Source organism: Onychostruthus taczanowskii, unplaced genomic scaffold, assembly GCF_017590055.1.
Source record: "Onychostruthus taczanowskii isolate IOZ18803 unplaced genomic scaffold, ASM1759005v1 scaffold48, whole genome shotgun sequence".
In the NCBI taxonomy this organism is placed as follows: Eukaryota; Metazoa; Chordata; class Aves; order Passeriformes; family Passeridae; genus Onychostruthus; species Onychostruthus taczanowskii.
The window spans coordinates 6,146,849-6,164,472 of record NW_024502347.1 but is presented as its reverse complement, the minus strand read 5'-3'; the positions used below and the strand labels follow the sequence as shown (position 1 = coordinate 6,164,472).

Here is a 17,624-nt window from a genome sequence, read left to right as displayed (position 1 = left end):
AAGGTTGAAGTCTATAACTATAGATGGAAGTCATTCCCAATAGCTTCTCTGCTCTTTGAATTAATTATGTTTGTAATAGCCAAATTTTAAACAATCCAAATAAAAAGTCAACTTCAATTTATCTTCCAAGTGACAACAGAGAATTCCTGAAAAAAACCATTTTCAAACAGAAGATGCAACATAAGAAAAGAATCCTCCAGTATGAACATAATTTCAATTTAAACCTTCTTTATGCTACCTAAAAAGCAACAGAGAATGAAATTCTTTACATGTATGTGATTACAAAAACACTTATTTGATTCACTGATGAGAAAAACTCTATTATGTACCAAGTTTACCAGTTTGAAGGCACAATGGCTATCACTTCATCCACATCCCATTCTATTTACAGTGAAAAACAAACAAAACAGATCTCTATAGAAAAAAAGGAGATAAACACAGAACAACCCCTGAGAAGTGAAATTTTATAACAAATACATTTTTTTGAACTCTGTTCTTTGTAAACTCCCATTATCTGTACCTGTTTTCTCATGTAACTAGAATAATAATGTTTAACAATTACAATTAAAAATATAGACTAAAAAAAGGTAAAATTTCACAGAAAAACAAATGAACCCAAACACAATTGAAAGAAATGAGGTCTCACATAGAATCATACCAAAGCTGACATCTTTCAGTATGGAAAAAAAAGCAAATCAATCTAAACTTCTCTGACAATGCCCAGATTTCTAAAGAAGAAAAAAAATGGAATGGCATAAACTAGTTGGAAATCCCATAGTGCCATCTGTGTGGAGGGAAAAAATCAAAAAGCCAACTGTGCATGCCCTTCTTTGGATCTGGAATTCCTCAGAGATTCAGCAAAATTCAAAAATCTGAAGAACTAGGTCTTTCAATAAAATCAGGTAAATGTTCTGTAGCTGTTTCATGACATGGTTTATAAAGTATTGACACCAGCACAAAGAGTTCAAAGCAGTCATTCAGGAGTCACAGAGATTGTCAGATTTTTAACGATTTGTAGCAGTCCTCTAGTAGCAGTTGGTTATTTACTGCATGAACTGAAGTGTTCTTTGTCACTGATCTTCAGTGCAATACTGTACTTCTCTCAGACAAAGTATTTTTCTTCTTATTCCAGTAGGTAATAAGTGCCATCAAGATAAGAATAACAACCAATATCAAAAGACAGCCCATATTTTATGGTTCATATGCATCAACAATGGCTAAAAAGGTAAAATTCTAAACCAAAGCTGTACAAAGCAACATACTCTAGCAGTGGTATTCAAGGGAAAAAAAAAAAATAAAAAGAGAAAATCTTCATCCAAGAAAGTGCAACAGGAAGAAACTTCCAGAAATTGTCCATCAACACAGTTTTCCTTCTCCAGAGGTTAAGCAGTCTCAAAGAGTGCAACAGTACTTTGAGCTACTCTCCTCTCGGAAAAACAAAACAAAACAAAAACCCAAACAAAACAAATCCAGTACTAAGGTTTGGTGATCATAAAATCATCAAATCGTATTGCCCTTATTTCAAACCCGTTACATTTTCATTGCTGTTTTACTGAACGAAGATGCTTGTTTTTACACCTGACAGTAGATTTGATGCCAGTGAAAGGGCAGTTGCTAACACATTACCCTAAGTTCTACTTTTCATGATACTCTGCACAATAACCAGACGTATCACAAATCAAGTCTTGACCATGACAGAAATTTTAAAAAGGAAACTACCCTGGAGTTTTCTACACACTACCAGTTACAACATTAAGTACTTGGCTTATTGTATCTCAATACCAAGAAACAGCTGTAACTTTTATCTTTCATTTCTGCTCTAAGTTCAGGTGGTCCAGATTCTTGCATTTATCTGTTGTGTTGCTTAGGCTGGACTGTAAAACATCATTACATCTATTTCAGGTGAAGGAAGGGAGAAAACTGTATCAGATAGAATTCATTGCCAAAACTCGAAGAAGACAAAGTGCCTTTTCTATCTGTTCTTATACACACTTAAACTGGTTTTCAAATAACTAATTATAGGCCAGATCATAAAAGCTTATGCTGCAGGCCAAACTAGAATGCTACAATATCTGTGCATGTATATACGAATACATATGTATACATTTATACATACACACACAAGCACATGAAAAGGAAGCACCCATATTTTCCTTACTGATAAATATTGAACTTCTGCTTTCACCTGGATATTGACATATTGTATTGTGTATAACACCCTGTAAAGGGACATTTAAGAAGACATTCATTTGTTTCTCATTAAAGCCAGACATATGGCTAGTATTTAAAAACATGCAGTGCCACCAATTAACAGAGTAAAATAATTCTTAGGTACAATATCAACTTTAAGAAGCATAATACATTTAAATGTATTTTACCCATTTGTGTAGATAATTAATATTTTCCACCATTTTATAGCAGATTTATATTCTCCTTAAAAAAAAAAAAAAAACAGCAGAAATTTACAGGAAAACAACTCTGTCAAACGAGTTCCACAGCAGCATATGTAGGGAGTCACTGGGTGAAACTCTTTTTTATGAACACATTAGGAAAGTTGGCATTCAGTTCTAGCACAACTCTATTATCGATCTGTGAACAGAAGGACACATCGAGTAAAGAAAGATCTTTACAAGACTCCAGCAATTTTCTTAAAGATGCAGGGCTCACCATCCTTGTTCCTGTTCAAAAACAAAACAAAACAGAATTATGAAGTTACCAAGAATAGTGCATGGTTTTAAGCTGTTAATACCGTGTCATGAAAAAATGCTACTACAACACAATTTTTTTTTTAGATCATTTAAATTAGTTTTCAAATTAAAAGCTTCTCAGAGAGCACACAGAACTCTTACATTTAAAAAACCTAGTGTATTTTCTTAACTGCTTAAGTCACTGTCATTGGGAGGCAACTTTACAACTTCAAGGGAATCTCTTACTACAGAAGCCAGGTACCCAGAGCCACAAAACCTCCAAGGGACCAGATGCTAGGCCTAGGCAGCAGCATGGAAGGCTACAGTCATGCCCTCCTGATGAGCACACAGTCCATTAGCACAGCACATGAGGTGACTGGGGGCTATTCCAATTCCAAAGGCATCAGCAAGGCTCCCAGGGCTCTAGAGCAAGTGTGGGTATTACACACATGCAGGGGCAGTTGTTCAAGAGAGTGCTGATCATACATACATGTATGTATAAAACACACTAGTCAAACCCTGCTAAAAACAAAACCAGGGTGACTGAACTCCCAAGTGTCACACATTGTCAGATCAAGCACAGGATCCAGTCAGAAACCAAATAAATTATGTTTATAAGCACAAACCCACACACCCATTACAGCTGATGGACATCCAGACAGTCCAGCCCATGGTGCTCAGCACCTGGTTCATCTGACTGGGCCCTGGGGTGAGTCAGCTGTCTGAAGTACTCAGTGCCCCTTGGGGACCTCACCCCGTGCAGGACATCCACACACAGCAGGCAGACAGGACACTGGACCCAGAGGAGATTCATGCCTTATAGAAAAGGCTGGAAGCCTGGCAGGTTACTCTAGGCAAGTGAACTGAGCCTGGGTGTCTACAGCGGGCTAAACTGCTCATCAAGCTTTCCCTCTAGAGAGTTTATATATCCAAGACTACTGCAGAAAACTGCTGGCAGACTTGAACTCACACAGCTCCACCTTCAGCTAACTAGCACCCCAAAAATCCATCTAGTTCAGGATCTTGTCTAGTGCCAGGGCCAATTATATTCCCTACACTCCTTACCTCCCCTGCAAAAAAAAAAAGCAGATTTTTTCAAAGCACATTTTCACTAGTGAATCTTCTCAATTGCCAAAAATTGTAATTTTAGGGTTTCTAAAGCTATCTTTCATGGATTCTACTACTTTTCTGAACTTCTTCGTACTTACAGCCCCTTCACAAATTCCGCAGTTTGACATAATGTAAAAAAAAAAAAAAAAAAAAAAAAAAAAAAAAAAAAAAAAAAAAAGAAGAGAAAAATAAAAAAATAAAAAATTCCAGCCTATTAGTTGCAATAATTAAGGTGCAATGAAAGAAGCATGAGATCATTCCCAATTCACTATTTCTAAATCATTCCTACTCCCATGCACATCTCTTCTGTTTCCTCAAGGCCATCTGTTTTCCAGACTCCCTTGCATCTCAAAATGACCCCTGTTGTGTTGTTTCTGCACTAATCTAGTACTTTTGAAACTGGATGACCAGAACAATACAGTGCACTGAGCACACAGTCAGTAATTTTATAGTAAGTCTTATGGTGTTTTTTCCATTTAATGTCTAATAACCCTAATCTTCTCTATTCCCATTAGAATAATGCTGGGCAATGAGCTGACGTTTTGCAAAAATTGTCCACAGGATCTCTTTCCTACAAAACACAAGCTAATCCAGTCCCCCATATATTTAGTTGATATTATTTTGCCTCATGTGACTACTTTGCACTTGATTCAATGTTTTCCTCCTGCTTTATCACCTGTTTAGTAAGTATCACAAGATCATTCTGCCATTTTTCAGTGTTAAGTTCTTCAGTTGAAGATTTCTACCCTGAATACCTGTGCGTTACCCTCTGGCATTATTCACCCCTCTGCCTGGATTATTTACAAGATCAGAACAGACCCTTGGTGACCACAACAGTGACATAACTTCACTGTGAAAAGAGATTATACATTCTTGTCCTCTGAAACACTCGTAATCCAGGAAAAGATAGCTAATTTACAAAAGCAGCACAACCTTGGCTAACGTTTTTGAAAATCCAATCTTCTGTGGAATGGAGTAGTGCTCATATTCACCAATACTTCAAGGAAATTTAAAGGACCGGAGAGGCAAAGCTAATACTACCCTTGCTGGGATGCAGCTCTTCATCAGAATATGGTAATGTCCTCTGGATGTCCACTGACTGACTTTCTCATGCCTGCCATTGGTTTACACAGTGCAAAAGATGATCTTTTTGTAGCTCCTAACCCAAGCCCTTTACAGAAGGTTGTGCCATGTTTGTAATCCTGTATTACTCTAGCACTGAGGCTGATTTCAGAGACAGATCACACACCAGAAATAAGATTTCCAGAGCCCTGTATTTGAGCTCATTTAGAATCACTGCATAAATACCATTTAGTCCTAACAATTTATTATTGTTCAATGTATTGATTTGTTCAAAAGCTTTCTGTATTGGCATTCCAATTTAAGGTAGCTTTCCAGGCTAATCTCCTGGAAAGAATGGCTCTGATGTAGCAGCCTGCTTGATCCCCTCTGCCATGAACACCAAGGGACACACAACAGCTCCCCTGGAACAGCCCTGTATTGGAGTGAGCCTTCACACCTGGACTATCTACTGAGATCAGCCACTCCCGTGAACTTGTAACACAGGTTCATTCACAGTAAAACAGGTGAAACAGAGTATCATTCACCTCTAGCCAGTCGTTCCTTAATACTTCACACTGGCTTGCTGTGATTTTGTTTCACTTTCTAGAGTTCATCTCCCTATTTTCATTCTCTGAATGGGATTCAATTTCAGAAAGATTCCATATGGTTCCATTAGTCTCCAGTACTCTTCTGCATAAGCAAGGAGGTATCTGAATGTGGTCTCCAATTATCCCACATCAAGTTCTCAGATTAGTTACTTTGAGGCATTATTGAACATCACCCAAGGACAGTCTTTGCCATCATGCCCCCAAATTTTATCCCCTCTAGAGAGACTAAGCATGTCATTATCACTGTGATTTTTAACTCCCTTACCATTATATAATCACCATCATCAGAACTGATGGTGGTTCATGCAACAGTCCCTAAGGCTTTACACAGAAATTCTGTAACATGCTTCATTTATTCACTTCATTTGACCATGAACTTTACCACAGTATCACTGTTCTACCATAAGGACCTGCTCTACGATTCTAAATGCAACTCTAGGAACAACACATTATGCTACTTATATTTTTTTCCACTAAGACTTAAAATTGCTACTACATCAGCACCTTCATCTAAACCCAGCCTCATTTATGCATCACAGCTTTTATGCTTCAAGATCCAAACGTGTGTTTCTACAAAAATTCTAGATTTAGATGCCTAGCCACAGATTTTTTTTTGTGTAGGATGTTCTTCATTCCTTCTACCTGAACTTTGATAGTTCTCCTATCATTTCATCCAAGACTTTTAATAGATTTGCAACTAAGTAGGTCACCTAAATTGCATGTTTTATTGCACCTGGGTTTTTTTCCACCTCAGACTTAAAATTTTATGTTAGGAAACACCTTTTTCTAAAAGCAATCCAGTTGGGGTTTGGTTATTCAGACCACAGGATACATGAACATCATCTGCACTCTTACTTTCATTTATACAATGTACAGTTAGTTATCCTAGAAGCCCATTCAAAAGCATTTCAGAATTTTAATACAGCACATTTTCCTTTGCTTTTGAAAGAATGGCAATGTAGCCTGCTAGTTAATTACTTATATAGAGCATTTTTCTTCTAGAGTTTGGAGACTTGTGGACCTTTATTATTTACTACAACTTCTCCTCCATAGAGTAATCAGCCATTTCTCAGAATACATACACAACCAAAACATTAAAATCTGCTATTTAATTTTGTTGTTCAGTCAGTTCTCTGGTACCATCCTTGTAAAAGACACCTCTGAGTAATGACCTCTTTGCTCGAACAATTATGCTTATTATCTGTAAATAATTTAATTGATATCCATCATATATCAAAGCCTTCAAATTCTATAGCTGTTTAGGAGACCTGTGCAGGACAGCTATAAAAACTGCAGAACCCAAATTTCTAGGGCAAGAGACACCACTAGGGCAAGACACACCCAATAGTATTTCAGAGTACAAACTAGCACTCTTCCCTCAAATATTCTTTTCTTTCCTTTCTTTCCCTAGACCAGCCAAACTAGCCTCTTATTCTTTACATTTTATTCAATCTACTGCACACAACTCAAATTCAAAACTTTAATGCGCTACACATTTTCACGTTTGAATTGACTAACTACGTGTTGATGTTCTCAAGATAAAGCTGAAAACTTTGACAGCTGGCAAGGGGGCAGTTGGGTTTTCTGTTGCTCAGGAAGGTGTGGGAGGTGTTGGAATGTAGATAGGAATACATGAATTTTGTGGTAACGAGGGTGTCTACTTTTCATTACTCTTTTTGTGCAGGACAGAGGCAGTTGGACCTTTTGGGGAGCGAGGTTAATACGATCTACTCTTCACCCTTGACAGCAGCTGAGAACCCCACAGGAAGAGAACTAAGCAGCTGATGTGATGTGCAAGAAAAGCTTTTGACACTGTCAATTCAGGTTGCCATCTGACTTGTCACATTGCTCAATGCTGATCACAGTTTGAAGACAAGTTTTTTAACTACTGGTCTAGAGGTGTCCACTTAACTTGATAGCACTGGCTGATGTACTGCGTCACTACAGAACTGTCAGATGATCATGGCTGGATCATTCTGACAGAGGGTGGAAATATGCCATGTCACTCAGTGGAAAAGATGTGGGCTGGGAAGGAAATGATACTTGTAAGCAGGCAGTTCAGGATGTAGTGGGTAAAAGAAAGCTCAGAACTAAAAGTTCAAGAGAAGCACATCCTCATGCATTCAGTGGCACACACCACGCTTCCCCTTCCAAAGTTATGATACAGCAGATATCATACAGGACAAGCCCATGGGTTTTTTTAAACAGAAATTTACTTTCTGTGTTTTACATAGCACAAACACAGCCTGACATCCACCAATGCTTTACATGGGCCAGTAAGTACACAGAGTCCTTGAAAACCAGTAATTTTCATCTTCTACAGAGTACTCTGACTGTGTAACAAGGAAATTACCGAACAATTATGGTAAAGGACAGATGGGTAGCAAGCCTCAGGACCTGTCACCTTCAAACAGCATCCAGCCTATATATAATGTGCATTTTTCATCCCTTACAGTTCAACAAGATTTCTTTCAGAGGCTTAGACTCCTCCACCCCTGAAGCGACTGTGATGATAAATAACCTATAACCGAAACAAGAAGTTTTCTCTGTCAAGTTTCTAAGTTCTAACAACTGCAGAGAGATACCAGTATAGTATCCTCAACAGTGGTGACTGCAGTGTAGGGAAGACATTCTGACCCTTACTTAGATAAGAGCTTGTATGCAGGAAAAAACCTTGCTTTTACACAGCTTTGTTGAAGCAAAAGAAGTTCCCTTACAGCACACAGTGCTAACCTAGCAGCAATACCGCTACACCCTTCACAATACACATGCAAGCCAGACGTTTCTTTACCTGGGAGACGACAAAGGATATAATGAGAGCACCTCTCATTCGTTCACATCACAGAGAAGACCCGCTGTTCAAGGTTACTCTTGCAAAGCTGAGCTCTGACCTCTTACAGCTCCAGACCTGTTGTCACACTTCTACTGAAGGACAAAAACATACTACACATTCATGCAGCTTAATGTAACAGGATGGCCCTGTATCACATGCCCAAAGTCAGAGCACATTCAGACATTTATGACTTCCTTGGTACTCCCGCACAGTGAGAGACTCACTCTTTAGTGCCGACAACAGAGACTTCTGCACTTACATGGGAACACCTGGCAACTCTACCTCCAGATGACACAATGTGGTTCTACCTGACAGCTCTTTCTTGTAACCACAGACTGTACTGGTTACCACATTCAGACAAAAAAAAAAAAAAAAATTAACACAGTTTCCTTGCTGTTGCCAAAAAAGCGGGGTAAGTCCTTCACATATATAGGGAATATCACCTTGTACTGACTTGTTTACAGCAGAGGACAACCTTTTTTTCACCCTACCAAGTATTTCTCTGAAGTAAGAAAGAAATATTTTTTTCCAGATTATTCATTTTGCAGGAAATTCAACTAGATATCCCCTAGAGGGGATTTATCTGAAAGCAACATGCACTCTCATAGGAAAAGTTTGACTACAAATCCATCTGACTCAGGAATATCCGTAAGCACCCAGGGAACAGAACAAACTCCTTTTCCACTTTCACTTTATTTTTCAACAAAAAAAATCATTAGGATGTCCAACTGAATTAAAATCTGAATTCAAACACTAAAGAAATGTGGCAGCAAGCCTTCACTGCTGACAGACAGGCAACAGAAGTAGCAGACTATGCGTAAGTTCAACAAAGCCAAACTATTCTTTGGGGAGCCTCTGTTGCAGTAACAAGGTCTGACCACTTTGAGGGCAAACACAAGGCCACTGTAACAGAAACACATGGAAGTGGGTGGTCAGGGACACCTAAGGGGTTTCTTAGAGACTTAATTCCCTACACCATTTGGAAATTTTCCATGTCTGAACAGGGCAGTGTGCCCCTGATAATTTAGCTGCAGAGCAGATTCTCTTAAAGATACACAAAACACAGTACCCCTGGGGGGGATAAACATAACGCATCTACAACTTGAACTAGGGGGAGTTAAGGTTTTTTTCTGTTCATATGTCTTTCCCACGTTGGTCAGAAGGCAACTCTCTCAGTCAGAAGTGACTAAAACTCTTCATCATTACAGAACAGTGTACTGGAATGCCAATCTGAAGCCATACGGTAAATACTTTGAAATTATAAATACTGATAAGAATAAATCTTTACACTTGCTTGGAAAATTATTCATGTTGATGGCTCTCAGTTCTTTGCAGTATCCCTCTCAACCTAAATGTAATATTTTCATTACAATTAAACATTAGAAGTATACAGAGCAACTACTTTATTCCCTTTCATTTAAATCTTCCTTTTTCAGCTATCCTGTGAAACTAAGTTGGTAAAACCACGAAGAATTTTCTCCCACACTGATGTCATAAACATCTCTGCTGTCCTACATTATTATAAAAAGAAAACCTCATATGCCACCATAAAAGAATAAATTCGGCATCACACAAAACTGCACTTCTCAAAGTCCTTACTCAAGAGTTCAAAGTATATTTACTTTAGATCTCTAAAAATATTTTCAACTATGGAAACTGCAGAGGATTAGAAATTTCAGATTTGCTATGCTTTTTGACCCCTATCACTTCCTTCCCACCTTATCAGAAAGTCTATTTAGGTTTTGCTTTTAATTACCCTTTCATCTTTAGTAACTCAAATTTACTTACCGATAAAAGTGATGAAGAAAATCAGTATTGCATAGTACATAATATATATTATATAATATATAACAAATATTTATTGCACAAAAACAAAATGTTTATTGATCACAGACTCATGCTATAAACATACTTTGTCACACTTCACAGAAATAAAAATACAAACAAAAGCAGAAAGAATTATAAGAAATTTGATCTTCTGATAATCAAAAGAGAAAGGCTTCAATTAAAAAAGCCAATGGTCATGAAAATGAAAGTTAGTGGAAAAAATCTTGCACTTAAATTCCAGTTTAAGCAATTCATACTCAGCAGTCAAATTACACAGCTGGTATCAATCTCCTGGCTTCTGAGTCAGAAATCATGCAGTGAGTAAAACGTCCCTCTTTTTTTTATGTGCTAAACCATAACTTTAAGAAACACTTATTTAACAAACTTTTCTGGAAAACAGTTTTGTCTTAAGGACTCCTTTTTAACTGAAAGGCTTTTGAGACCCCGTAAAACAAAACCAATATTCCCCCTTCTCTTACCCAATATATCCAGCTGCCGTAAGTGCGTGCAGTTGGCAGCGAGCTCCTCGATGTCTGTGTCACACACAGACCTGTTGGCCGTAAGAAAGAGCTTCTGCAAATTCGGGAGTTTGCGCGCAAGGTTTGTGAAGCAGCCTGTACTGCTCTGGAGCGTAGGACACCACCCGAGATCAAGTTCTTCCAAAAGCTGGCAGCCCGAAGCCAATTCCGCGATCCCGCTTTCAGTTATGTTTTTACATCTCCACAAATCCAGACTGCGAAGCTTTTTGCATTTTGCTCCCATCATGCTTGCTATAAGGTCATAGTCTTCAATCTGCAAGGAAAGCAGACACTCCGTCATGTGCAGCATCGTTCCAGGCACACAGAGGCGTTTCAAGGTTTGCTTCCCAAACACGTAACACATCTGTCTCAACCATTTGTCATTTCTAAAGAGCTCCAAAAATTGTTCATTGCACGGTACAGTGAGATCTACTTTTGCAGAAGACAAAAATAAAATAAATTTCCTATAAACCCCAGACACAGCTGTTTTTAAATTCACTTAATACTGAGGATCAAACTGCAGCAGAAGTTGTTTCTTTGAAGAAGCTTTTATTTTGCACAGTTGTTTTCCCCTTAAAAGATGATTACATCAGCTTTTATGACCACAGGAAGTGCAACTACTGAAGAATGATTGAAGACTGTACTCATTTCCATTTTAAGTTGATCAGTTGCTGCATCTCTTTATGAAAGCCTTATTAATTACTTGTTAAGTGATTACACATATAGAGACTGCCCAAAAACTTAGAAAAAGGCTGAAGAACTCTGAGAAAGCCTACAAGCCATTATAGGCCTACTAAATTAGTACATAACCCTTAAATATATGACCAAGCTACATTCATCTTGGATCTTCCAAAAGAGTAGAGTCTTGTATAAACCTCACATTTAACACACCTTTGTGAAACAAACCCAGATTGGCTCTAAAGCAAGTGCACACACAAACACATACAAACACACACACACACAATCCCCCCCATATCCTGAATGGTCCAAGCACTCACCATGACACAGCTGCCCAGGCTGAGGTGCTGCAGCTCCGAGCAGAAGTTCAAAATACTGAGCAGGGCTGTTTGCTGCCACGGGGGAACACATCAGAAGGAAATACGGACAATGAAACAAAGAGAAGAGGTTAATTAGACATTAAAGGCTGTCACTGCATTTCCTGAAATACAGCACAAACTCTTTTACAGGTGCCTCAAATACCACTTAATGAGTCTCTGGGTACTTTACCCATTGATTGGCTTAAAGAAATGGTAATCATTACAAACCTTGATGCAAGTCACTTTGGATGGGGTTGTGTGCTGCCCTGAAAATACCCACACAACACTGACCTATCCATTCATTTCCCATAGGAGAGCTGGTGAAGAAGTGCAGCAAGGTCAAATAACAGGCAAGGCCAGCCTGCAGACACAGAGGGCTGGCCACACACCAGGAGAAGAGGGCAGGCTCTGACAGTCACCGGTCAGCTGCAGCCTGATGGAGCTGCCAATAGAGCTGCACAGCATCAGGACTGGGCTGGGGACTTTAATGTCAAAGGCAGCTCTGTGCTGACAAGGATGCTGACAGCCACTGAGCACTGTCACTACTATCACGCAGACAGAAACAGATATAATGGGTATTTTACACTACTGTTCCTGCCATTTACTTTGCAGAAAGTACGGCACATTGCTCATCCTGAGACTGACTGCAACATCAGATGCACCTTACAAAAGTGAACAGCTGGTCTGTTCCACAACAAAGGAAACTTTACAGATTTTTACCTGTATTTCTAAGCTACAGAGAAGATCCTTCTGCACTGTCTGAAGATATATTTTGTTTTGAATTTGGAAACACTCACAGTGTGAAAAAATGAATATAATCTGGGATTCACATCACAAATAACCGTGCATCATTTCATTGGGACTTTGTGATCTATATGAGTTTTAAAACACGACTAGGCTTCACAACATGTTAACAACAAAAATGTGCATTTCTACAGGATATACAACAGTTTCTAACAGAAAAAAACCCAAGCAATATACAAGTGACAAAGTAATCTACTGCTATTAAGTGTAATTACAAGAACACTAGTCAACAATGTTTGCATGCAGGGGTAGTATAATTTATAGTTTCTTTAAATATAAATTTACTTGTATTCAGAATGTTTATAGTTAAATTTTTTAGTTAGTTTCCTCTGTTACATTCCAGTGGAACTTGGCAGAAATATGATCCTTTGCCATATCACCAAGAAGAAATATCTGATTCCTGGAAAGACTGGCAGACACAGAACAGGGACATAGCATGGGGTATTCACAGACACCATTTCATACATTCAATTTAGGTGCCTCCGAGGAGCAATTATAAATACCCAACACTCGACATGATGAATCTTGATTCCAGCTTGGCTTTCTAAGATTTGATTTCTCAAAGGCAGCCTAAAAGTAGATGCTAAGAGTAAGCCTTCCTCACATACATCTTGGTAGAAGTCCTATAAAGTCACTGTCCCTTGGCTTGCTTGACTTTCATTCATTTTTTAAAGGAAAAGGTAGCTAGGGAATGAAATGCAAGCATTAAAAAGTCATTACTCAAGAGGTTATTAAGAATATTTTAAGGTTGGTAAATGTGCAAGTATCCAATTCATTTTAAATTAAGCAGTTAATAAGCAAATGGTTCATTTGTATCATGAAAGAGGAATAAACAAATAACTCAAAGAGAATGAGACATAGTCTTTCCTATTCAACTCAGTGACAGCTATGAGCTTCAGAACCTACTCAGATGCATAAATTAAAAGCAAAATCCCCAAACCCCTGTCAGCAAACCTTAAATACTGGAGCTAAACAAATCAGATTCTGACAGCACACAGAGCTCCAAACAAGGTTTCTGCAGGTATTCAGATGTCTCCACAGGAAAGCTGAACATATTGCTGCATTCTACCAAGTCTTTCAGTAATGGTTTCCAGATTGGAATTTAGCACTGGCCTGAAAGGATGGGAAACAACAACCTCTTTCCTTAATTGACACAAACAGTAGAAAAGTGAACAGTCACTCTGAACAGCTTGTAGGATGTTAGATCAGTTCCATCCCTCTTCCGAGAGGGGTGATATAGAGAGGAGAACTAATATTCATAGTTTTCTTGATAGATAATTGAGCTCCACGTGTTAACTTCAACAGGAATGTCATGGATCTCTCAGAGTAGGTTTTTAGTCCCTCTCTTTTTCAAGACAGTCCTTCCTGTACTGCCATGCACTGAGGCTACATTTTCAAAGGTCTTTTCACATCTATTACTTTAAACCATTATTTAAAAAACAATAACAACTTTAAAAAAAAAAGCACTAGAAACCTGAGTAATAGAAGGGAGCTTGGTAGAACACCATGTCATACCATCACAAATCATGCCAAGTCAAGCCCAAGAGTAAACAACCACATACTCAACATTCATTTCACTGGCTATATTAATTCCTCTTCTGGGGCGCACACATGCCCACACACAGCAAACCAGATTTCCTTCAGACACAGTGTCTGTTCTTCTGTAACTGAGGTGGGCTTTGCATATGTCATGTAAGAAGAAAAAACCCTTTGTGCATGCCTAGCTGTGTCTCAGTCAGTTGAGAATCCAGGTGGCAAAAGACATGAAAATAGCAGGAGAGAATGGCAGCTCACAGAATCCATATGCACCACACACAGGGGGACGATCATTGTAATAACCTGTCTGTGTCAAGCCATCTGTCAGTACAACAACATGAGCGACAACACTCCTACTTCAGCAAAGAACAGCAAGGCAGTCACCCCATCCTGGAGCTGTAACAGGCCAACTTTCCAGTGTTAGAGTGCTTTGCAAGAGGAGCTTTAACCTGGAGTCTAACTTCACTTTCTTGGCCAAGCACAGACATTCAAATCAAAGACTATCCATTAACAACATTCTTCAGCCTAGCAGCCAAGACATGTATAGTTTGGAGATTTCTTGATTTTCCCTTGAAACCAAGGCCAAGTTTAGCTTTGTACCTGCTCCCTTTTAAAGAGATGGAGAGAAGAGAATGATTACAAAAACTCACAAGAAAACACCCTGGAAATAAACTTTAGGTAAGACTTACTTTTGCTAAGTGGAATCATGGCTTCAGTGGTATAAATTTCTTTTGCCATCCAAGCAAAACAAAACCTACCAAAATAATTTTTAAAAGATGCCACAGACAACAGGAAATGTTCAAAGTGGGTGAATAAAATGGTCTGCCCTATGCTCAATTCCCAGGAAAGAGGTTTTTAGATGAGGAAAACAGAGTGAAGAAGTTGTTTTCAGAGAGAAGACTGATGTCAAACTGATCAGAAGGATATGACAGTGCTGCTAAACACAACCTTACAGAGCAGATTTCAGAAATATTTTAAGGCATAATAGTCATAAACCTCAGAAAAAGGGAAGATGGCCTGAAGATTCTCTGCAATCTTTATATACCAGTACAACAAATCCCTCTTAAAAAGGACATCAACACAGCTGATCCCGGCTTGAACAATATTATCACTTGAAATCCAACTTTACTCCACTAGAGAGGTGACAGGTCTGTCCAAACACCAATGTCCTCCACCCTGTAACACACACCTGGATACAAACAGTAATACTTACTGTGCAGTGTATACTTCAAATAAGCAGGTGGTATTGGACTAAATTGTATCCTACCTGCCTTTGTAAAGGCCTTGGCCATCACACAAGTTTTGACTTCCATGTTGTAAAAGTACTGCTGGTTTGAACAGACAACCCACCAACAGAAAAACCAAACACTGCTGCCAGAGCAATACACTTAGCAAGACTGAATCTTACTTGGCTTTTTCCAGGATTTTATGTTCATGATCCAGCAGAAAGCACAAATCAGTTCTGATGCTAGTATGATAAAGAAAGCAACCAACAGATAGCCTGAGCTCAATGTCAGTTCAAGCAGAAAACCCTTCTGTCTGTGGCAGATGTGACTCACCTGTGAAAGATGCACTTCGAATGTTTAACTATTTACTTATTGCAGTTTCATTGTCAAGTAGTCAGAGATTAAAAAAAAAAACATAAAAAAGAGTTAAAATACAGATGATGCACTATAATATGGCTATCACATAACAATTGCACTACCATGCTACAAGGCATGAAAAGAAGTGTGCCACAGCATGACTGGAAGATTAAAGACCTTAAGAAAAACAACATTTTGCTTTGAGTTTGGGTTAGGGAAGAAACAGCCTGCAGATTTTAATTAACTTTCTATAGATAAATCTTATAACATACTTTTAAATTTGTAACTCTTTTACTGGAGACAAACAACAGGTTGTTTTTTTCCCTTTCTCAGAAGAACCATGTCTGACATAAATTGGGAATTCTTCCAGTCCCTCAATAAAACAAGAGCCTAAGTATTTTAAAATACATTTATTCTTGAATTGAATTGTTTCTTCAATTTTTTCAGTGAAGTTAATACTAAGACAAAGGAATCTAAAAATTATCTTAAGATAATTAAAGACTGCTTCCTCCCTTCCCTTGCTTCCTATGTTTTTAATCAAAATTACTAATTCTCCAGTTAATCTTTCTTTTGAAGAAAAAATTGAGTTATGTAGGATTTAATTTTGTATTTTCAATGTTAAAAATCCAAGTTACTAGTAAAAAATATTTCCTTCAATAGCCATCCTGACAACCCTGCCTCAATAAGGAAGGCTGAATGTGGTAAAGAGGAGGTGACTCTGCAGGGTGGTCTAAGTATTCTGTCTTCCTAAAAACTCCCAAAGTCAATGACTTTTGAATAAATTCCTTAAAATTCTTGGAACCTGAGATATTGAAAGAAAGGAGAACTGGAGAACTGTGAAGGCCAAGCAAATGAAATCTACGTCTCTCTCAAGCCCACCAATCACATCCATAATTCTCAGAAGCCAATTCTTTAGCAGAAAAATAATAATATTCTTAGAACTGCCAGAAAGGCTCCTCTGCTCATGATCTGGGCAGAAGTTTCCCTTTTGTTCCCAAAAGGTTTAAATTTACAGCAAGGGATGTCGGAACTGGCTGACTCACCCAGAGAAACACACAACTGTGGGAACAGATCAGCCCAAAATATCTCTAACTTCAGCACACACACCGAAAGTGCAGTTAAATTAAAATGTATTTTCAAATAGTTGATGTATCAGTCTACCTTAAGCCAGTGAAATAGCATTTCATAGGCACCACATCAATAAAAGTTTTGGCATACTAAAACTACCTGTAGTAAAAATCCCAACCAACCAAACAAGGAAGTCCTCAAAAGAAACCAATTCTATTTCAATCTGAATGCCACTATTGCTATAAATATTTGTAATTACAAATACCCCCCCCCATACAAATGTAAAATACAATCTTGTTAAGACTGTCAAAAGCAATTAAAAATCTACAAAAATTCATAATATGAATTTTTCCTCCCTTTGGCATTACACAGCACTAAAAGAAAGCAAAAATCAACTGTTTGGGTGAGGGGATTTTCTTTGCACAGTCTGTGAAAGAACTAAGTCAGAAATTACTTGGCATCTGCTATTCTACCACAACAATTAAAAACCTCATTGGACACAAAGCCAGAATTCTGTAAACTTCTACTGAACCATACTGTACCTTTTGGAAGGTACAACAGGGCAAACCAATATTGCCCCTAAGTAAAAGTAAGGTCTACTTCAGGAATTTCAAGGTATCATACCTCTGCATCTAAAAAACCTACAATCATGCTGCAGTAGTCCCCAAAAGCAATTTTTTTTTTTTTAACAGAAAAGAGAATGTAATACATTAATAATGCAGAAAAACCAAATGTAGGATAATGGTGAAATACAATTTTCATCTAAATCTGCTCCAACAAAGAAACTGTACAATAGGATTCCAGGATGATTTTCCCTCCCATTCCCCCCCACAACCCAGTATTTCAAGGCATCAAGATAATTTCAGTTCCAGACTTCTGGTCTATGATACTTCAAAACAATTATGCTAAAGATATGAGGCGCTGTGAGAGGTTTACAGAGATGAGATGCAT

General features: G+C 38.2%; 1 protein-coding gene across 4 annotated transcripts in view; it reads right to left on the bottom strand.

Annotated features, from left to right (window-relative positions):
- Window positions 1-2,252: 2,252 nt before the first annotated feature.
- Window positions 2,253-17,624, bottom strand: part of FBXL4 (F-box and leucine rich repeat protein 4) — a 53,242-nt gene continuing 37,870 nt past the window's right edge. For all 4 annotated transcript variants that reach the window (XM_041414825.1, XM_041414828.1, XM_041414827.1 and 1 more), the window contains exons 7-9: window positions 11,644-11,715; window positions 10,607-10,919; window positions 2,253-2,678 (exon numbers count right to left, since the gene is read on the bottom strand). In XM_041414825.1, coding sequence (XP_041270759.1) covers window positions 2,515-2,678; window positions 10,607-10,919; window positions 11,644-11,715 — 549 coding nt within the window. In that variant the 3' untranslated portion in view covers window positions 2,253-2,514. The remainder of the gene's footprint in view (window positions 2,679-10,606; window positions 10,920-11,643; window positions 11,716-17,624) is intronic.